Below are 22,987 nucleotides of genomic sequence, written 5' to 3'. Positions count from 1 at the left end.
ATTTTGAGCTAGTGGTCACTTGCACTTTTTAATATACTTGAAGTAAATTTGATTTACTCGATTTGAAGAGAGGACACTAAATTCTGGTGCTTTGCATTGCTTATATCGTCATTTAATATTTTATTTTCTAGACCACCAGTGGTTGGTAACCCACAAGGATTCCACCCAAGAGGCAAGCCAGCTAATCAACAGCAGCAGTGGCAACCACAGTTAATACAAAGGCTCCCTGGGCAGACTCGGTTCCACCAACCTGAATCTTTGCATAGGCCTGGAATGACAATGCAAATGAACAGCACAGCTGGGCTTAACCCTAGGATTGCCACTCAAATCACTTTTCAAAATGCGCAACAACAAATTGTAGCTTCACCGATCCCTGTGAGTCCTCAGTATATAGAATTGAGGCACAATTCCCAACGACTGCCCATAACCACCCAATTGATACAGCGTGCTCCTCAGCCAAGACCACGCCTTCCATTAGCAAATCAAGATATCAGTTCATTTGTGCACCAAATGCAAGGATGTAAGGTCATATCAAGAGGTCCAGGTACACCTTTACCACAGTCACCAGTTGGGATTACGCTTTTGCCCCAACAAAATATTTCTACTCCATTGCAATCTTCACCTCATTCAGTGGAAGTATCAAGTTCCCATCAGCATATACAGACAAAAGATCCATTGGAATCTACAGTACAAGTTGAAGCACAACAGCCCTTTCAGACCAATTCATCGACTACACCAGCCACTTCAAGTTGCAGTACTGATGGCTTGAAGGACAACACGGTATCTTTTCCACTTAACTCTGTCCCATCCATCTCAAATGTAGTTAGAGAGCACACAGAGTTGGATCCTAGGAAAATCTCTTGTGATGATTCAGTTGAAAAATCTCTAGATGAAGAACTCAATTCACCCAAAGAGCTAGATGAAGAAGATGACCTTGCCAATTTGAGTCTTGACCCAGATAGTAAGACAGATGATGAACTTGGTAACCTTGATAACCTGGAAACCAATGATCCCCACCTTGATGATCTTCTCAAATGTGAGGAATTTGATCTATTAGCTTATACTGACCCTGAGCTAGACACTGGTGACAAAAAGGACATATTTACAGAGCAGTTGCGTTTAGTTGAATCTGCAAATGAGAAGGCAGAAGAAAATCAGGATATTCTAGCTGATCAGGATGCTATAAACACAGCTGATGAATGTACTAATGATAATATCAGCAGCTCTGATTTAGAAAAGACTGAGAAAGAAGAGGAGAGTGGAAAGGCAAAAACTAAATCTGATATTATTGCAGATGCTCTGAGCACTTCTGATAGGGTTACTTGTGAGTCGGTGAATAATGTCAATACAGAAACAAGCACTAACAGTCAAAGCAGTAACCCAGTCACTAGTGCCCCATTGACTGCTAATTCTCCTAAGCCTACTCTTGACCTAGTATTGAAGGTTGAAGAGAATGTTCCTCAAAGTTCAGCTTGCCAGTTTGTAGCAAATACTTACACGGCTCAGACAGTACTGATAAAATCAGAAAGCCCATCAAAGAGGGAAGATGAGAGAGGAGCAGTGTCAATGCTGCTCAATCTGGGTACTGGACTTAATGTCCATACAAGTGTAGCACTGTGTCAGAGTTCTGCATGTACTACTAGTGGAACACAGACAACTACTCAAAGTGGTACCATTGCTTTGGGTAGTCATGAGACTGCACAGATCCCCAACAGTGAACATTCTGCTGTGGACTTGGAAACTATGCCAGGCACATCTTCAGCACAGATAATATCCAAGTTGCCTCTGGTTGTCCAGCCTAGGCCATCATTAGGTAAATTTGGACTTGATGAAATGTGCCAGCATGTGCCCAGTATGGAGCCGAAACGCCAGTCTGTGGATGACCTTGTCAAAGTGGAGAGCTCTTTGGAGGCAAGTGAGCTTCCACTACTACTCCATGATTTACTTGAACAAGAGAAAATGGAACTGCAGCAACAGCAGTTGGGAGGATCACAGTGTATATCTGCTCAACAGCAGCAGCATTCAGGATCAAAGGCCCATCTTCCCGTTCTGCAACAGCAACAGCTTGAGGTTTCACATCAGCAGACTCATCCAGGGCTTCCCCAACACCTTCCAACAACACAGCCGTCTCAACACCTTGAAGGGTCACAACAAAATTTAAACTTGCCACAACCACATATCTTGGGGGTGATACAACATCATCAGTTGGGGATCCCAAGATCTCTTCCATCTTCACAGCAGCAACAATTGACAGCATCGCAGCAACAACTTGGAGCCTCACCACATGTAGTCATGTCCCAACAGCAGCAGCATATGGCAACAGGGCAACATCCAACTCAGCAGATAGTGGCTTCTCAACAGAGTCAACATCTGACCTCACCGCATTTATTGCCATCTCAGCAGTTAGCTGTATCGCAAATGGGCATCATGCAGCAGACTCAGCAAGTTGTGATGCAACAGCAGCAACAGTTAGCCAATGCTTTCTTCCCAGACACAGGTACAGTAGATAATTGGCAAGCTTACAGATAATGTAGCTTTCGTTTTCATTGTGGCCATTAATGGACACTGCACTGAATTAGAAATAGAAATGTCAAGTTCTGGCTTCAATGTTCTGTTGTAAGGTTGGTCAGTAAAAATCCCTGGGGGGAAATATAAGGGAAATGTTGGTGTCTTGGCTGATGCTCCCCTTGCAAGCGGAAATGACAGTAGAATGTAAATAATAGATCTCATGGCTGTTTTTGGGATCTTGTGCGCAAAAGGCTTTTGCAATCACCATCACTGTGCTTCAAAGTAATGTACATGAAGTGCTTTGAGACATTTCTGAGAGACCCGATAATGCACTATGTAAAAGCAAGTAACTCTGTGTACTTACTTACTTTCAATTGCTATTGCGTAGAAAGTGAGCTAGGGTAGTGTTTTGTGTTACTTTTTAAAACCTGTTTTGTTAAACTACCAGTTATTCAAATTTAATCCCATTTCACATTCTTTGTGAATGAAAATTATACCATTCAAATCATCAGAATAAATTACCATTAGCAAATGGAGGTGGCAATTTCCTTTGGCATGATTAACTGTTGAAAACCTACAGGCTAAGTTGTGTTTGTGTGTATTCTGGATTTATTGCAGTTCATTTGCAGTAATTCATTTTGTTCAATGCAGTTTATTTTCATTATTCTTCCTCCTCCACATACTATAGGAGAATTGCCTATTTTTGTATGCTCTCAGGAAACCATGTCATGTTTGCTCACAGAAAAAGTTATCAAGATGTTGCAGAAAGGTGATGCTTTGAATGATTGCCCTTGCAACACATGAATTTCTAGGATCTTTTATCATTGTGCTACTTTAGTTTTTGTTTTCAACTGAAGATTCTGGGCTTTTCATATCATGTGCATATATATTGAAATGTTAGTAAGCCTCTCAGGTTTGGATTTGTTGAGAGATTGTTAAACTTTAGCTCAAGTTCTTGTAGTTTTCTTTTTTCTTAGAAAACTGAGTGGACTGGCACTGACAGACAAAACACAGTGTCCCCTTGAGGTACAGTGTATATAAGAAGGCATGCTCTTTAGGCTTTTTTGGCATGATAAAGTTAGTCTGCGGTTTGGCCATCTTTGGAATCTGAAGACTGCCTCGTGGCTTTGTCTGTTGATAGGGCAGCTGGTCCTATACATTGGGAGGTTTTTTTTTGGATTCTTGTAATTCATGATGAAGGGCAGGTATTTCCTTCCCTCTGATATTTGGTATTCTACAAAATGTCGACCTAAAATGGTATTGTCTGAAATGTGGTCTGAACCTTGACCTCTGATTTTCAGACAGGAATGCTGCCACTAAGTTTAAAGCATGATACTTAAGATTATGTGACAACATCATTGACTAATCAAATGCTTCCTAGACTGCTGATTGCTCACAAAGTGGTCAGAAATCATAACAGTAGATGCACAAGAGCTAAATGATGACTTTTAATCTTTATGCTCTGTGTACTGTGCTCAAAGTGACTCTTGGTGGTTGCCTTGGCATTGCCTGTGACAAAGGAATGTGTCCATCAAAGCAGTTTCACAAATTTCTACAGCAGGCTAATCACATCTGCTGTAGATCATTCTCATTTGCAGACTTCTGTGATCATGGCATTAATACTTGTTTCTTGAACGTGCAGCAGTTACAATAAAATGTTTATGGGTTTCGGAGACTGCTTAATGGCTATGCAGTCCATTGTTTTTGATTAAGGAGCAGGTGCTGACTACTTCATTAGCAATTAATCCTTGTGGTATTAGGAAATCCATGGTTTTCAAATTATTTGTCCCAGACTGAATTTTCTGCTTTTAATACCTTTTACTTTTATGACAGATGTAGCTTCCTTTTGACAGTACAGGTGTAGATTTTGGCAAATTTTAATGAAAGCAGAAGTTGTCAACATGAATGTTTTTGCAGGGATGGACAGGAAAAGACAGGATCCTTTTTGACCTTCAATCCCTCAATTGAGCAACTATGAAAAAAGCCATTCTGTATAACTTTTTATGTCGTGTCCAGGTTTGCTGACTGGCTTTTGAATTATTCTTTCCAAAATATTGCTGAATATTGCATAACCATTGAAACCAGCTACAAGGATTTGCAGCTGTATTGATGTTATTCACCATTTCTCAAATGCATCATCAGGATGCCATAGGATATTGTAGCATTCAGGGTACTATCATGCTAGCAGGACTATCAGACATAAAATAAAAGTATTGTGGACATGAATGAATGAATGCCCCATTTGGGAGGGAGAAGGCATCTTGCATGTCATTTTGATTTAAAAAAAAACAAATGCACTGTACTAAACTCCAGAAGTGCAAGATGCGACAAGTGACAAACTTAGTGTAAGGTATGTCTGATAACATGTCCATGATTGTAATGGAACTCAGTGCTTTGGGTTATTAGCTTATCAGGACCATATTCCTTAGATCTCCCACGTTGTCAACTTTGTTATGTGTAAGTTTAACCAACTACAACTTAATCAGGAGGAAAGTATTTTTAGAATTGGAATCTGGCACATATTGTGAAATATGTTGTTTTGTGGCAGCAGTACATTGCAACAATAAATTACAGTAATAAACACAATGTGAAAGGAGGACAAAAAAGAAAAATAATAGGTAGAACATGGGTTAATTGTCCATTCAGAAAACTGATGGTGGTGTGGAAGAATCTGCCCTTTAAAGCATTGTGAATGTGTGTCTTCAGGGTCCTGTACCACCACCTTAGTGGGAGCAGTGAGAAGAGAGCATGTTGTTGGTGATAGCATCCTTAATGATGGATGCCACCTTTTTGAGGCATCACATTTGAAGATGTCCTTGATGCTCCTCTTGGGCACTGGTATAATTGTCACCCTTTTGAAGCAGGTGGGATCCTCTTACTGCAGCAATGAAAGAGTGAAGCTGTCCTTGAATACTTCAGCCAGTTAGTTGGCACTGGTTTTCAGTGTCCTACCAGGTGCACCAGTGCCTGATGCCTTGCGAGGGCTCACCCTCATGAAAGCTTTTCTGACATTGGGTCAAACAATTCAACAGGGTCAATGTTCGCAACAATTCGAACAGATATATAGTATACAGAGGCCTGATGGTCCTCTTTTTAAGAATGATGTGGCTGCTAGTAAAATGCTACTTAATAAGTTTTGAATATTAGCAAAGTTGTTATTGTAGTTTCCAAAGTGCAATTTCAGTTGCACCTCCAGATAGCATTGGTCCCCAGTCTTGCAGAGAAACTGGCACTTAAAGCATTGATTACAAGAGCAGTTAACTTGACGTAATTAATCAATTGGTTGATTGAAGTTTAGTCCTGCGATTCCAAGTTATATTACAATGCAAACAGTGTGTGGAAGTATCTGGGCATAATGATGATACTTTATGATTATTCATAACAAATAATAGGGAGCGTTGTTCAGTTAATTTAAATTAACTGAATGGAATTGTTAAAAGAAATGTTGCTCTAACTGATGTGATGGAAAACTATTGATTGTCAGATTCAGCAATCATTTTTTGATTTATTTTTTCAGAACCTGGGCATCACTGTAAGGCCTATATCTATTACTAGTTATTAACTTCCTTTCAACTAAGTAGTTTACTAAGTGATTTAAGAGTCAACTACGCTGGTGGGTCATACACAGCTTCGACTGGATGACTGCAGATTTCTACCGGTCTTTAACCTGAAATGTTAACTCTGCTTTTTTATTTCAGCACTTTTATTACCTTGAAGGATGTTAATGAGCCAGATAATACTTTATGGCAAAGTAGTAGTTTCACATTATTAAGACTAGATGTTTTTCCATTACTGTTACAGGTCAGTGAGTTTAGAATAGGTCCGTAATAATACAGGTTAGAAAGGCTGATAACTGAAATTGTTGATAAGGTCAAAGACATGGAGGTCACAGTGACATGGAAAAGCATCTGGAAGCTCAGAATCACCCCTGCAGACAAATTGGCAATGTTCTCCAGGCAGCCATTCAATCTGCATTATAAGCGATTGCATCGAGCACTGTTTGAAATGTAATAACTTAATCTCAACAATAGATAGTTAAAAAGATAAGTCTGGACTGTGGGTTGAGATTCTAAACTGGAGAAAGGCCACTTATGATATTAAAAAAGATCTGGCTTATGTGGAGTGGGACAGGCTGTTTTCTGGCAAAGATGTACTTAGTAAGTGGGAGGCCTTCAAAAATGAAATTTTGAGAGTACAAAGTTTGTATGTGCCTGTCAGGATAAAAGGTAAAGATAACAGCCTTAGGAGGAGGAAAGGAAGTGCATAGTAGGTATAAACAGTTAGGAACAAATGAGGAGCTTATGGTGCATAAGAAATGCAAGAGAATACTTAAATCAGGAGGGCTAAAAGGAGGCATGAGGTTGCCTTAGCAGACAAGGTGAAGGAGATTCCTAAGGGATTCTACAGACATGTTAAGAGCAAAAGGATTGCAAGGGACAAAATGGTCTTCCAGAATGGTAATCCATATGTGGAGCCAAATCATATGGAGGAAGTCTTAAATGCATTCTTCGCATCTGTATTTACTCGGGAAACAGATATAGAGTCTATAGAAGTGAGGCAAAGTGGCATCAACTTCATGGACCCTGTACAGATTACAGAGGAGAAGGTGTTTGCTATCCTGAGGCAAATCAGGATGCATAAATATCCCAGGGCCTGACAACGTGCAGTTAAATAGCTTTGTTAAATAGAAGTTTAATAATTTTTAAGATGTGAGAAAGAATAGAATGATGAGCAGAGGTTGTGACATGAAATTGAGTGAGAAGAGATGTGTGACATGTTCATTGGTGGGTTGAATAGCTTGTTTCTGTGTTATTTAGTTCAATGTAACTGGAAGCATGCAGTGTTAATGGCATGTTTAGTAGCAGACATTTGAAGTTTTGGCATTTTTTTTAGACATCGTGATAATCTTGAAAAATTGTTCCTGTCATTAAGTTGTTTGACAATTGAGACAACTTTGGGTAACCAACCTTTCCATGGAAGCACTCTTTTGCTGAATTATAAAGCTTAGTAACATTGCTAAATGCTAAACATCACTATAATTCACATTACAAACATTGGTGTCAATTGCAGCTGGGAGCTGGACAATACCAAGCAACTAGTCTCCTTACCTTAATCTATGGCTTCTGGAAGAATATTTGAGAGTTTGAGCCATGGTTGAAGCAGAATAGTTCACCCTGCTGTTGAAAACCGACTGATACTACAACCCGATGTTTTACCTTTTTTAATACATGGCTAAAAGTTTTGTTGCTTTGTGAACTTAGGATTTCCTTCCAGTACCTCCTTTGCAGAAGTAAGTGGGGATTGTTGGAAAACTCTCATACTTAAATATCTTGGCTTCCATCTGATCCAGTTTTTTTAATTACACATGCATATTTTTTATTTTGTGGAAGAGATTTATTGACAATCTGAAATAGTTTTAAGATTTAACTCTTCAAAGTGTTGAAGCTTTGAACTTCCTGAGATCCATTGCTTTTCTGCTGTTGGAATGCCAACTTCCTGCGTATTTCCAGGAGTTACAGTGGGAATTCTTTCCACAGTATCTGTACCAGGTCATTGACCTCATCTTTAGGCCCAAGGTCTTTGGTAAGTTTCAGATAACTTGCATTTCGTTGAATTAATTTGGTTAAATATATTTGTATTTTTTAATGTATCTAATTGTTTTGCGTTTTCTAGTTTAATCATTTGAAATGATTTAAATTTCTTTTGTATTGCCAGTTACTATTTTTGAATGTCAAAAGACATTGAAAGTCTTTGAGTCTTTCAATGGTCTGCAGTCCCAGGAAGGTGGGCCTTGCCAGTCTAATGTTGGCTTTAGACAGGGGTCCCCAATCTTTTTTGCACCGCGGACCAGTTTAATATTGACAATATTCTTGTGGACCGGCCAATATAGTTTCATATCGCCAAATCATATTGTTTCCTCGTGGCCTGATAGCACATGCTTTGTGGCCCAGTACTGGTCCACGGCCCAATGGTTGGGGACCACTGGCTTTAGAGACCCAGTTGCCTTTAGAGTCAAATGCAGGTACAAATCACAAGCGTCAGAAAATAATAGGAGGAGTAGATAATCAGGTGCTTCGAGCCTACTTCACCATTTAATGTGATCTTAGCTGATCGGTGTTGGCCTGAACTACTTTTTGCCTTTTCTCCAATCCTCGTTCTATCATATATTTATACACCTCTGCTTTAAATACTACTTTATCCCAGCAGATGGTGGAAGACTGACCATTAAAATTCCAGAGATTTGCCACCATCTGCAAGGAGAAATTTCTACATACCTCAGTTCTAAATAACAGACTCCCTGTAGTTATGTCCCTTTGTTCAAGATTGCCCCAGTGGTCCAGTAGATGTCCCAGCTAAGTCCCTTTAGGATCTTGTGTGTGTAAATAAGGTCTCCCCTCATTCTTCTAAATTCCAAGGAATACACACCCAAACTTTTTGGTCTCTTGGGAGGTAACCCTCATATCCCAAGCATTGGCATGGTGAATCTCCTTTGTACTGCTTCCAATGTTACTCTGTCTTGTTTAGGTAAGGGACCAGAACTGTATGCTGGTGTGACCCCAGCAACATCCTGTACATTTGCAACAAATATTCCTTGTTTTTAACCTCCAATCCTTTTGCAATGAAAGCAATGTTCACCTTCTCAACTACTTGTTGCACCTGCCTGCTACCTTCGTGTGATTGATGCACTGGAATATTTAGATCCCTCTGGACTTCTCCCACTTTCAGCCTCTTTCCATGTAGATAACCAGCCTTTTGATTTCTATTTACCGAAGTACACAATCTCACTCTTCCCCACATTGAACTCCATTTGGCAGTCTTTTTCTCACTCATTCAGTCTATCTATATCATTGCAGAATCATAACATTCTTCCATCTATTTTTTGTGTCATTGACAAATTTGCATACCATTTTTTTTGTTCTCTGGGTCAGTAATGTATAGAACTAATTCCTGCAGTACTCCACTGCTTGTCTCCTTCCAGTCTGAAAAGGCCCATTTATTCCAATTTTTCACTTTTAAATCCATTCTACACAGTTTATCCAATACTATGACTTTTCATTTGTGCACCTGGTAGTAGACTTATCAAATTCAGATGACTTATTGCTTGAAGAAGCAAGTCAGACAGATTGATCATATGATCAGCACTGCAGGTATATTATATCTCTGTTCAATTACTTTTTGAATATACTGTAAAATTTTTGGCTTAATATTTTATCTTATTTTTTCCTTTAAGTGCATCTCATACTGGAATTGCTTTTGATGGTAGTATTCTGTTTTTCCCCATGGGTTAAGACTTTTCTGCAAATTAGCAGCTTGTACAATGTAACTAAACAGGTATTTAAATATCTCTTCATTGTCGTGAACCACACTCATTCAAATGTCAAGAAAGTGGTAGCTTGTGTAATTGTAGGCCAGTCAGCATAACACCCTCTGAATGTATTATTGAAAATTCTAAGGAAGTCTAAGTTACTTGCAGTCAATATAGATTTATTAAAGGAAGGTTGTGCTTGCTTGACTAACAAAATCTTTTTGTGTAGTAATAGAAGTGGTTGATGCAGCTGATGTGGTATGTATGGATTATAGAAATCAGTTTGACAAAGTCCCATAGGCTGCTGAGGAAAGCAGAAAGTAGGCATTGGAGTAAGAATAGACTTGATGGCAATTGGGAGGTCCAGAAAGGATAAATAAGGATGAATTTCGCTTGGCACAGTTTTTTAAAAAAAAGTAATTTCTTAATCCTTATTCCTGTAGTTAAGGTAGGGGGTTTAGAGAGGATCTTAGTTTTCTTTCCCTGCACAATGGTGGTTGGGTGAGTTCCCAGCTATACCATAAATTGGTTCATAAAATCGCAATTATAAAGTGCTTGGGGTTAGAAAGTGGGGCAGCACAGTGGCTCAGCTAGTAGAGCCACTGACTCTCAGCTCCAGTGACCTGGGTTCAAACCTGATCTTGGACACTGTGTGAAGTTTGCATGTTCTCCCTGTAACTATGTGTTTCTCCTGGGTGTTCTGGTTTCCTCCCACACTGCAGAGGCGTGCAGGTTGGTAGGTTAATTGGCTACTATAAATTGCCCCTGGTCAGTAGGTGAGTGATAGAATCAGAAGGGGAGTTGATGGGAATGTGGAGGAATGAAGTGGGATCAGGAGAGTCTTGGTTTAAGTAGGTGTTTGGTGGTTGACTTGGACTCAGTGGGCCAAAGAGCCTTTTCATGCTGTATCACTCTTAAAATCTGCAGCCTAATGATGTTTGTTTTTGCCTGCCATTGATGTGAAGAACTATTTGGTTTCTAGTGGTCTTAAATTTTCTTAGCTTTTTTTTTCCCTCCTGGAAAAGTAGATAGTTTGCTGACAAGAAAATATTTTTTGGTACCTCTTATTTATCATTGTGCTTTGTCCAGCTGAGTTTGATGAGATAAGATTTCCTTGGCATTCTGATGCTCCTTTCTTGCAACCTCAGTTTGCACTTCTTTACCCCCTTTGTCCCCCAACTTTTCATTTATATTAAATAAACAATTGTAATACCTATTTAAGTAAAATGTAACTTCTCCAACATGTCTGGGTTTAGTCTAATAGTCACCATGCAGAATTACCAATTATAACATCCTGATGATCCCTTGATCAAACTAAGTTGTGATCCATTAAATGCCAGTCCTTGATTGGACCACTGTTTTTATCTTTCTGTGCTATATACCAGTACATTGGTGATAATTAGTCTCCATTTTTAGCATATTTATTGCAGCAAAAGAAGCTACCAAGGATGATTGTCCCAACACAAAGCCAGTTTTTGTGTCAAAATCCCATACAAGGATAATTTTGATAATTCGGAGTGGCAGTTCCTCTAAAATTCATCCCTGTGTTCATCACAGGTGTGATGAGATTTAGAGTTAAGTACACGAAGTCAAGTGACTTTAATGCTGCCAAGCTTTGTGCTGAATGAATAGACCCACAAAACCTTGAGCAAAACTTTCACCATGCATTTGCCCTTCCAAGTAAAGATGTATGTAGTGTCATGTACTTCATTAGAGAATCGTGACTTACTGATTAGGCAATTTTAGTGCTAGATCTGGATAGCACCTTGGAAATAAGAGTAATTCTTCTTTCAGATCTGTCCTCAACTCCATAGAATTCGAATCTCCCAGATCATGGCAGTCAAGAGTAAGAACTTATTTTGATTGCTTGTATGAATGGTCTGGCTGGCTGCAGTTTTTTAGGTAAGCTATTTATAGATCTTTCTGAATCCACTGTCAGTCTGTGATGAGCAGAGAAGGTCCTGCACAGTGCTGCTAGTTTTACGTGACTTGTCAGCACAACCAGTGGCATATACTTTACATATTGAGTGATGATTGAAGACTCCTGCAAACACTTGTGCTTCTTTGTTGTTTCTTTATCCATGTCACTGGATACTGAGAAAAAGGAAAAAAAGAGCAAAGGCAATGGAAAAAGTTGGAAATGTCTTTTGTGCCCTATTTTTGCAATAGAACCTGGTGGACAACCACAATCTTGCCTTGGATGGATTGGATACACAGAGATCCCTACTCTACAACATCCTCAAATGCTTGGGTAGTTCCTTACCCACCTCCCCTAAAAGACCTTTCCCCTTTTGTGTCTTGGAGCATTTTGTCCATGCAATCTCTGATGTCTCTTTGAAAGAATTATCCAATTCATCATGCTCCTCTACTCTTTCCCCCCATTCCTTCAAATGTTTCATTTTAAAATGTATATTTAAATGGATTTTCATTGAATCTGTTTTCATCATATTTTCCTGTTGAATATTCCAGATCATAGGGTAACAACGGATTGTTTTTCTGCAATTCTCCATGGATGTTTTTAACCCAATGAAAGTCCAACACTATTTGCGATGCAGCTCAAAAGTAGAAAGTCATGTAATACTTGACTAGTAATAAAAATAGTTCACCTTAAAATATAACATTTCAGACAAATGAAAGGAGTAAAGTGATTTAAGCATGCAGCTATACATGCCATTATAGATGTAGCAATTTTGATTTTAGAAAAGGAACAATTAAATACATTTTTTTGAAATTTGTGGGAATGAGTACAAAGGTAAGGTAGAATGTTGAACTGGGCAGGATCTTGAGGCAACAACTTGAAAATTGTGTGCAGTTTTGGACAATCTGATCAAAAGTACAGTAAAACTTTACCAGGACTGCTGAGTTATAATTGAGGAGATTCTTGTGCAAAATTAGTATTTCAGTGGGTCAGATTAAATTTATTTATCTTTGTATCCACAACTAATGCATGAGTTTCATCCTTGTATTTAAGTTCACAATGTTAGTGATATCAATTTACAATTGATGGACTGTAAAATCTAATACAGACGTCCATAATTTACAAAAAACACACAAAAATCACTCAATATGGTAACCATTCTTCCATAGTATTGGAATGAATGGCATCAAAACTATACAAGACTGGTAAGAAAGAATAATTAATAAAAGTGGAAAGATTGGGAACTAGTTCTGTTTATAGGAATGAATGTGTGTATTTATTGGACTTCTGAATTTAATATTATGGGTACTTGTTCATGTATGTGGGTGGCATAAGTTGGGCGCTCATAACCCAGGGGCTGTGTGTAGCAATGAATTAAATTGAAAATACAGTTGGACCAAGATGTTAACTGTCCTGTGCTATCACCAGTGGGATAATTGGTCGATCTGCCACCTTCAGGAGTTTTGGCCCACTTATGATCAAGACTCCCTCTTGATCATAATCAATTGGTGAATGACTAAACCAAACAGCAAAATGGATACTTAAGTGCATTGTTAAAACATCCAATGAATTCCTAATGAGCATTTCTTCCCGCAATACCACCAAAAAGTGAATGGAGTATAATTTATTACACTGCTTCTTGCTGTATGCAGAAGCTTAATATTGTGTTTTCATAAGTAGTTGTTTGAAAATAACTGATGTGTTTGTTGAAAAAGGGAAAAACATTGTATAAATATTTTAATTTTGTATGGAAGAATCCTAGATGGCAAATCAAAGTGTTATCTTGTATTTTATGAGCATTTCTCAGTCAATACTTATAGAGCCATAGAACTTCAGTATAGAAACAGGCCCTTTGGTCCATCTAGTCCATGCTGAACTATTAATCTGTCTAGTCCCATTGACCTACACCCGGACCATAGCCCTCCATGCCCCTCCCATCCATGTACCTTTCCGCATTTCTCTTAAATGTTGAAATCATCCCTGCATCCACCACTTGCACTGGCAGCTTGTTACACACTCTTACAACCCTCTGAATGAACAAGTTGCCCCTCAGATTCTGCTTAAACATTTCACCTTTCAACCTTAACCCATGACCTCTGGTTGTAGTCCCACAGAACCCAAGTGGAAAAATTCTGCTTGCATTTACCCTATCTGTATCCCTAGTAATTTTGTATACCTCTATCAAATCTCCCCTCATTATCCTACGCTGCATTGAATAAAGTTGTAACCTCTTCAACCTTTTCCTATAACTGAGATTCTCAAGTCTGAACAGCATCCTTGTAAATGCTAGTGATGGATTATAAATTATAGTAAGTGCAAAACTGCCACTTGCAGAAATTCTTCATGAGGTTTACTAAATATAAATGAGGATGTGACTGCTGATTGAATTTTAATTTTTTGAGGATGTGACTGAACACATTGATGAAGGTAGAGCAGTAGATGTAGTGTATATGGATTTTAGCAAGGCATTCGATAAGGTATCCCATCCAAAGCTTATTGAGAAAGTAAGGAGGCGTGGGATCCAAGGGGACATTGCTTTGTGGATCCAGAACTGGCTTGTCCACAGAAGGCAAAGAGTGGTTGTAGGTGGGTCATATTCCACATGGAGGCCGGTGACCAGTGGTGTGCCTCAGGGATCTGTTCTGGGACCCCTACTCTTTGTGATTTTTATAAATGACCTGGATGAGGAAATGGAGGGATGGGTTAGTAAATTTGCTGTTGACACAAAGGTTGGGGTATTGTGGATAGTGTGGAGGGCTGTCAGAGGTTACAGCAGGACATTGATAGGATGTAAAACTGGGCTGAGAGGTGGCAGATGGAGTTCAACCCAGGTAAGTATGAGGTGGTTCATTTTGGTAGGTCAAATATGATGGCAGACTACAGTATTAACTAAGACTCTTGGCAGTGTGGAGGATCAGAAGAATCTTGGGGTCCGAGTCCATAGGACACTCAAAGCTGCTGCGCAGGTTGACTCTGTGGTTAAGAAGGCATACGGTGCATTGGCCTTCATCAATCATGGGATTGAGTTTAAGAGCCGAGAGGTAATATTGCAGCTATATAGGACCCTGGTCAGACCCCACTTGCAGTACTGTGCTCAATTCTGCTCGCCTTACTACAGGAAGGATGTGGAAACCATAGAAAGGGTGCAGAGGAGATTTACAAGGATGTTGCCTGGATTGGGGAGCATGCCTTATGAGAATAGGTTGAGTAAACTCGGCCTTTTCTCCTTGGAGTGACAGAGGATGAGAAGTGACCTGATAGAAGTATATTAGATGATAGGCATTGATTGTGTGGATAGTCAGAGGCTTTTTCTCAGGGCTGAAATGGCTAACATGAGAGGGTACAGTTTTAAGGTGCTTGGAAGTAGGTACTGAGGAGATGTCAGTGGTAAGTATTTCACTTGGAGAGTGGTGTGCGTGGATTGGGCTGTCGGTGACGGTGGTGGAGGCGGATATGATAGGGTCTTTTAAGAGACTTCTGGATGGCTACATGGAGCTTAGAAAAATAGAGGGCTATGGGTAAAGCCTAGGTAGTTCTAAGGTAGGGACATGTTTGCACAGGTTTGTGGCCCGAAGGGCCTGTATTGTGCTGTGTTTTCTATGTTTCTAACTAAGTTTAGTTGGCAAGTGTGGCAGCAACTTCTGTAAATTATTATCACACCTCATTCTTTATGCAGGGACTTTCCACACCCAAAATCTTGAGACCATGGATATGATTATGAACTTTATCCTTTGTAGTAAAGTGTATGTAGATGATGGTTGGCTTTGTCCAGTAGGCACTCTTCAGTATTTTCGCACGCTCGCTTCATCCATGTAGGAAAGAGAGGGTTTTTCTTGGTTATTGAAAAGCAAAAAATAAAACACAGAATTTAAAAAAAATTACTAATGATATACTGCAGATCAAACACTATATACAGAGAGAACAAAATGGAGTTAATATTTCAAATCAGTGACTTTATTAAAACTGGAAAATCCTGTTCTGATAAAGGATCATTGACCTGAAACATTAACTTTGGTTTTACTCCACAAATGGTGATTTATCTGGAGAGTTTCACTTTCATTTCTGTTACCAAGCATTCTGATGAGCTTGTTTCAGAGAACTTAAGATTTAATTGTCTGCAGTTGTATAAGTTTCAGGATTTGATACAATGAGGAAGTAAGATAATTGCAGCATCACCTATCTGTAACACCTGGGCAACATTTTCATGTGTTTGCTCAGCATGTGGTTTCCTCAAATTATCACGTTAGGTTTTACTCCTACAGTGTCTGAAGGATGAATTCCAATTGAATAATGAAGATAATCCGACCAGGTAGGTAATATACTTTGACCACCTCTTTTCTCTCTTCTGTCCATCTGGTATGCCTTTGTTCTTCAAAAGTATTTGAAATCTAATCAAATCAACAGTGTTTTATCTCAGTTGTCAGGCAGTTACAGGTGTTTTCCCATATTGACAAGCATCAATAGGAAATAAATGAGAACCCTCCATGATGTAATATGAACATGTTGACCCATGTTTTAACTTTGTGTGTTTCACAGTTTGAAAATTTTGAATATCAGCCAGCTTGCTGGCTCGAGCATTAATGCCTAGAGAGGGAAATATGATTTGCCAAAGAAACATCTAGTGGATACATAATTTGAGCAGGTTTTCAAAAGCATACAAGTTACTTTTCACTTGCACAATTTGATAAGTGGGCAGGAGTCATCCAACCCAATCAGAATGGTTCCCTTTTTAAAGTCTAAATTATGCAAGGTACCCAAGTTTCACGAAGAAACAACTACTATCCTGTCCTTTCTCATTACTGTTATCATTTGCTGTTTGCTTGGAGAGCTTTTGACTGATAATTTGTTTAGTACTGTATGTTTAAAACAGCTGCTTCTTGTGAAGGATTCAGTTTTAAAATTTTTCACATTATTAGGAATAGATTACTTATGAGTGAGGGGGATAGTGTTGTTAAAGGTGGATGAGTATTTTTGAAATTAAAATGCTTCTTTAAAATGTGTTCTAAGGAACCTACATTTTGAACAGTTTTACCAGACTCGCTTTCTTTGTAGATTTGGATAAATTTGCAGCCGATGATATCATGGATCCCATTGCCAAAGCAAAAATGGTGGCATTGAAGGGAATTAAAAAGGTCATGGCACAAGGGAACATCACTGTAGCACCTGGGATGAATAGGTAGGTTTTCATTGATTCTATTGAATAAGGAACAGGATTAGGCATGATTAATATAAATGAAAGTATTTATAATTACGTAATCCGGATTTGGTTAGTGTTTCAGTAAATATCAGTTTATTTAAAGAATTTTGAATTTTAACAAGTCACTTGACATGAACAGATGTTCATGATTAATCACTTTTTACGATTGTTTTAGACAGCAGGTTTCATTACTCGCACAAAGGTTGGCTGGAGCTCCAGGAGCAAATGAGGTTCAGACTAAGTTGCCACCTGGAAACAATCAAGTATGTTAGACACTCTTTAAAATTCCATTCAAGTCACTCTTCTGGTGTTTTTATAGTCTGATATTGGGTACAAAAAATAAGCAATAGCAAAGGAGACAAATGAAATACCAAAAATTGCTGATGTAGGCACAAGAACATGCTGTGCCTCCTATTTATGACTAAATTCACTCTTTTGCTGCTCACATTTATTTCAACAGATCAGAACAACGAGTTATTAAATAACCATCGTCCTAAGGGTGTTTTGGGGTTGAGGTAGGAGTAAAAGACCATAAGATGTAGGAGCAGGATTAGGCCATTTGGCCCATCAGGTCTGCTTTGCTATTTCTTCGTGACTGGTCCTCCCTGCCAGTGTTCTTTTCCAATCAATTTTGGCCAACTCCTCTCCTGCCTTTGTAATTCCCTTTACTCCACTGTAATACTGATACATCTGACTTTAGCTTCTCTTTCTCAAATTTCAGTGTGAATTTGATGATATTATGATCACATGCCCCTCAGGGCTCTTTTTCCTTAAGCTCTCTAATCAATTCTGGTTCATTGCACAACACCCAGTCCAGAATTGCTGATCCTCTCGTGGACTCAACCATGAGCTGCTCTAAAAAGCCATCTCATAGACACTCTAGAAATTCCCCTCTTGGAATCCGCTACCAACCTGATTTTCCCAATCTACCTGCATATTGAAATCCCCCATGACTATTGTAACATTGCCCTCTTGGCATGCATTTTCTATCTCCCATTGTAGTTTGTAGACCACATCCTTACTGCTGTTTGGGGATCTGTATACATTTCCCATCAGGGTCATTTTATCCTTGCACTTCCTTAGCTCTACCCACAACAATGCAACACTTTACGACCTTATGTCACCGCTTTCTAATGATTTGATTTCATTTTTTACCAATAGAGCCACCGCACCCCCTCTGCCTACCTGCCTGTTCTTTTTGATACAATGTGTATCCTTGGATATTAAGCTCCCAGCTATGATCCTCTTTCAGCCACAACTCAGTGATGCCACACCGTTATACATTACAATTTGTAACATGAGTTGCAAGTTCATTTACCACCTTCTGTATACTGCGTGCATTCAAATATAACACCTGCAGTCCTGTATTCATCACCTTTTTTGATTTTGTCCCCCTTTTATATTGCAACTCATCCCATTGACTGCAATTTTGTTATGGCACCACTCAGCCAGATTTTCAGTCTCCCCCTATATGCTGATTCGTCACCGCTTTTAATTTAGCCAATGACAGTGATGTCATTAGCAAACTTGAATATGGCATTGGAGTTGTGCTTGGCCCTGCTATCATAAGTATAGAGCGAGTAGAGTAGGGGGCAAAGTACACAACCTCCTGGTGCATCTGTGCTGATGGTGATTGTGAAGGAGGTGTTGTTGCCAATCTAAGCTATCCTGGAGTTTAAGATGTGAGGAAATCTTGTGCAACTGGGTCCTCTAAAACATTAAGGCCAAGGTTGTGGAGCTATTCATTCATTTTGAGGGATGATAGTATAGGATGAAGAGCATCCTGATGTATGCATCTTCACTGCCTTTATGCTCCAGGATTGAGTGGAGAGCCAATCAAATGGTATCTACTATTGACCTGTTGTGACAGTAGCAAATTGGAGCAGTGCCTTCTGATTTGTCCGATGCTTTTACTGGCTCCATTATTTTGCCATTCTCAGATGCATGGGACCCACTAGTGGGTACTGGACAGTTTCCAGCCCTCCAGTGAGGGAAGTACAGAAGCCTGACAACCCAAATCAATGTTTTAAGAATGGCTTCTTCCTCTCTGTTATCAGATTTGTGAATGGTGTATAAACAAAGCCTCGCTGTTCTTATTTTGCAATCTTTACTTATAATCATAATTTATTGTATTTTTATCTTGCATTGTACTGCTGCCGCAGAACAACAAAATTCACAGCATATGCATAATAATCTGATTCCAGTAAAATGTCCCACAATCCAGTCCATTAACAGCATTCCTTCCCTCTGTCATACTCCAGCACATTGTACTGGTTCATATACAATGTGTATTTGTGTATTTTCAGCTTGCTCAGACTATTCTCATTTGTTCTTTCGACCTTAGTCTGTCACTCTTGGGTGTTGCCAAAGCTGCAGTATTCCTAAACTCATTCTAGACTTGATTGCATTCAGGATCTCACAAAGGATTTCCAGACTCCAGTTCTCTTGAGCTATAAATCTGTTGTTCAGGTATACAGCCATTGTTTTATTACCTGTCAGGTCATGACCTATCTGTCCCTTTTCACAGTCTAATCTCCACATCTTATTTGTCTCTAGCCATAGTGCAAGCCTGGCCCAAATTCCTTCCACCCTGATCTTTGCTTCAGTTCTTTTCTCAATAAGCTTCTTCCACACATTCCTCCCTTTCCCATTTCTTCCTTTATTGCTTTCCATGGCCTTCCATGCCTTAGACCTCTTAATGGAAATTGAAAACCTAGTTGAAGGTATCGTACAGAGCAGAGGCCATCGCCACAACTTCAGTCTCGTTCTTGCTGCTAAGAGTTGCATGATGATAAAGCATATGTATGTTGCAGTCAAAGGGGAAAGAAGATTGACAAAAGATAGAGGTTGTTAAATGGACATAATTTTATTGGAAAATAACCAAATATTGTGTAAGACCAAATCCTTGGTGTAGAGATGTAATTGCAGATAGTATTTCTGAATCTATGTTTGAAGATGTGTAAACTGGTTTTGCACTAGTCCAAATCTACTAATAGTTGGGTCTTCTATTTTCCCAGCAGGAAACCAATAGTGAACAGGTGCAGACCCGGCCAAATCCTCCAACCTTTGTTCAGGGGTTTATAAGTAAGTTTTTGGCTTTATTATTAAAATAAGCAAAGGTTTGAAATTTTGTTGCTCAGAGAAATTATAAAAATCTAAGCAGTACTAAGTGTGCTAATTTGAAAGAAAGCAACTTAAAAATAGAACAAAAAGCCAAATTTATTTAAGCAGCTGAATTGTCGTATTTTTGTACTTTCAATGGGCCAATTATGACAAAACTGGCACAATTGTTTGAAATCTTAAAATTAGTTTTCTCTGGTTTCAGGTTTATCTTGTCAAAAATATGTATCTTAATTTTAGCAGGATTCCAAAAGGTGTTACTTGCTAATGGGCAAGAGATGCCTTATGGAATCTGTGTGAATTGCTGTACATTCTGTACAAGATGTTTTCATTCATATGAATTTAATTCCCATCTCTGTACCTTTAAAAATAACTGTAGTCTTCTAAACTGTTTCCAGTATCTTCCAGAAGGAAAAGGTGTTGCACTGTTGTTCGAAGAATATTTTATCTGTCCGGAAATTCTTGTAATCATTACAACTGCAGAAGCAGAATTGGCCTGACAATTTCTGAATTGTTCGAAGCATTTTCTTTCATCAATATATAACTTAAGTATTGTAGGAGACAAGAGAATTAGATTTTGTTCAAACACAAATATACTGTATTTGCCCAACATTTCTAATTTAACCTGACAACCAGGTTTAAGCTCAACTGGAAATATCCCTGTAGCTGCATATGTCATAACCATATTTTCAGGTACGCTGAACATTTGTATAAATCATTTTTATATGTATGTTTTCAGAGCTGGGGACAAAATGTCCAAGGAACAAGATTGTAACCAGCTATATGTAGTGCTGAGATTTAATTAGGCAGCCGACAAGTGAAAGTAGATGAATCTTAAATTTGCTGCAATGGATTCCTTCTCAAGTCTGTATGAATTGTATTATTTTTTTAAACGTAGGCAAGCTACGTTAAAACTTTTAGACTTCATTCGTAAAAGTGCATTTTAACAGCCCAAAGCTAGAAAGTGGAAGAGACCAGAGGTCCACGAGCTGGTCCTCATTAGGAGATCAGAGATGGAGAGGGTCAATAACTTATAAATTCCTTGGTGTTATCATTTCAAAGGATCTGGCCTGAGACCACCACTGAAGTACCATTACAACGAAGGCACTACAGTACCTCTACTTCCTCAGACATTTGCGCAGATTTGGCATGTTATCTAAAACTTTGACTGTTTATAGGTGCACAGTGGAGAGTATCCTGACTGGCTGCATCATGGCCTGGTACCTGGAAACACCAATGCCTAAGAATGGAAAAGCCTACAAAAAGTGGTGGACACAGTCCAGTCCATCACAGACATAGCCCTCCTCACCATTGTAAACATCTACAAGGAACACTAATATAAGAAAGCCACATCCATCATCAAAGACCCCTGCCATCCAGGCCATGCTCTCTTCTAGCTGCTACCATTGGAAAGGAGGTATAGATGCCTTAGGTTCCAACACACAGTGTTCAGGAACAGTTAGTGTACCTTACAACCATCAGTCTCATGAACGAGCATGATGTGGCGTAAGTGAAGTTATCCTCTCTGGTTCAAGAGCCTGATTGAGGGGTTGAGGAATGATAACTGTTCCTGAAACTACTGGTGTGGGTCCTGGGGCTCCTGTACCTCCTTCCTGATGGCTGCAGCAAGAAGAGAGCATGGCCTGGATGGTGGGGGTCCTTGACCGATGAATGCTGCTTTCTGTGAACTCTCAAACTCCCACAGCCCCTCAACAATTCAATGATTTCAGTCTGAGGCCAACATGAGTCCCTTCAGAAGGGTGCACCTGTGGAAAGCATCTGACCTGGTGGAATACCTAGCTAATTACTGAAGACCTTTGCTGATTAGCTGGCTAGGGTGTTCACTGATATCTTTAACCTCTTGCTTCAACAGTCTGAAGTACCCACATGCTTCAATCACTATCATCCAGTAGCACTTACATCCAGTGGTGGAGGGCTTTGAGAGGTTGGTGATGAAACATACCAACTCCTGCCTGAGAAGTGACTTGGATCCACTCCAGTTTACCTACCTACAAGTTGATGCCATTTCATTGGTGCTTCACTCAACTTCGGAATGTCTGAACAGTGAAGGTACAGAACCATGAGAAGATTTGCAGATGCTGGAAATCGAAGCAACGTGCACAAAGTGCTGGAGGAACTCAGCAGGCCAGGCAGCATCCATGGAAAAGATTAAACAGTCAGTGTTTTGGAGCAAGACCTTTGCCATCAGAAGATAAATATAATAGGATGCTCTTCATTGACTACAGCTCTGCATTCAATACTATCATCCCCTCAAAATTAATCAATAAGCTCCAAGACCTTGGCCTCCATACCTCCTCGTGCAACTGGATCCTCAACTTTTCTCACTTGCAGACCCCATTCAGTTTAGATTGGCAACAACGTCTCTTTCCTAATCACCATCAACATAGGTGAGCCACAAGGCTGTGTGCTTAGCTCCCTGCTCTATGCGCTTTATCCTTATGACTGTAAATCTAAGCACAGCTCCAATGCAATATTTAAATTTGCTAATGGCACCACTGTCATAGGCTGAATCAAAGGTGGTGACAAATCAGAGACTGAAAACCTGGCTGAGTGGCGCCGTAACAACAACCTCTATTTCAATGTCAGCAAAACCAAAGAGCTGCTTATTGACTGTAGGAGGAGGAAACAGGAGGTCCAGTCCTCATCAGAGGATCAGAAGTGGACAGTGTCAGCAACTTTTAAATTCCTCAGTGTTATCATTTCAGAGGATCTGTCCTATCCTGGGTCCAGCACACAAGTGCCATAACATTGCAGGTCATCTAAAACTTTGACAAACTTCTGCAGAGAGTAAATTAACTGGTTGTGTCATGGCCTTGAACAAAGAAGTCTCCAAAAAGTAGTGGATACAGCACAGTCCATCATGAGTAAAACCCTCCCCACCACTGAGCACATCTATAAAGAATTCTGCATTAATTAC

General features: G+C 39.4%; 1 protein-coding gene across 1 annotated transcript in view; it reads left to right on the top strand.

The window, feature by feature from the left end:
• kmt2d (lysine (K)-specific methyltransferase 2D) overlaps positions 1–22,987 on the top strand; it is a 248,352-nt gene that overhangs the window by 159,467 nt on the left and 65,898 nt on the right. Inside the window, exons 36-39 of the mRNA XM_059955967.1 lie at positions 132–2,497; positions 16,785–16,908; positions 17,105–17,192; positions 19,947–20,013. Of these exons, the coding sequence (XP_059811950.1) occupies positions 132–2,497; positions 16,785–16,908; positions 17,105–17,192; positions 19,947–20,013 (2,645 nt within the window). The remainder of the gene's footprint in view (positions 1–131; positions 2,498–16,784; positions 16,909–17,104; positions 17,193–19,946; positions 20,014–22,987) is intronic.

Source organism: Hypanus sabinus, chromosome X1, assembly GCF_030144855.1.
Source record: "Hypanus sabinus isolate sHypSab1 chromosome X1, sHypSab1.hap1, whole genome shotgun sequence".
Classification (NCBI taxonomy): Eukaryota; Metazoa; Chordata; class Chondrichthyes; order Myliobatiformes; family Dasyatidae; genus Hypanus; species Hypanus sabinus.
This window is presented reverse-complemented; position numbering and strand designations above follow the sequence as displayed.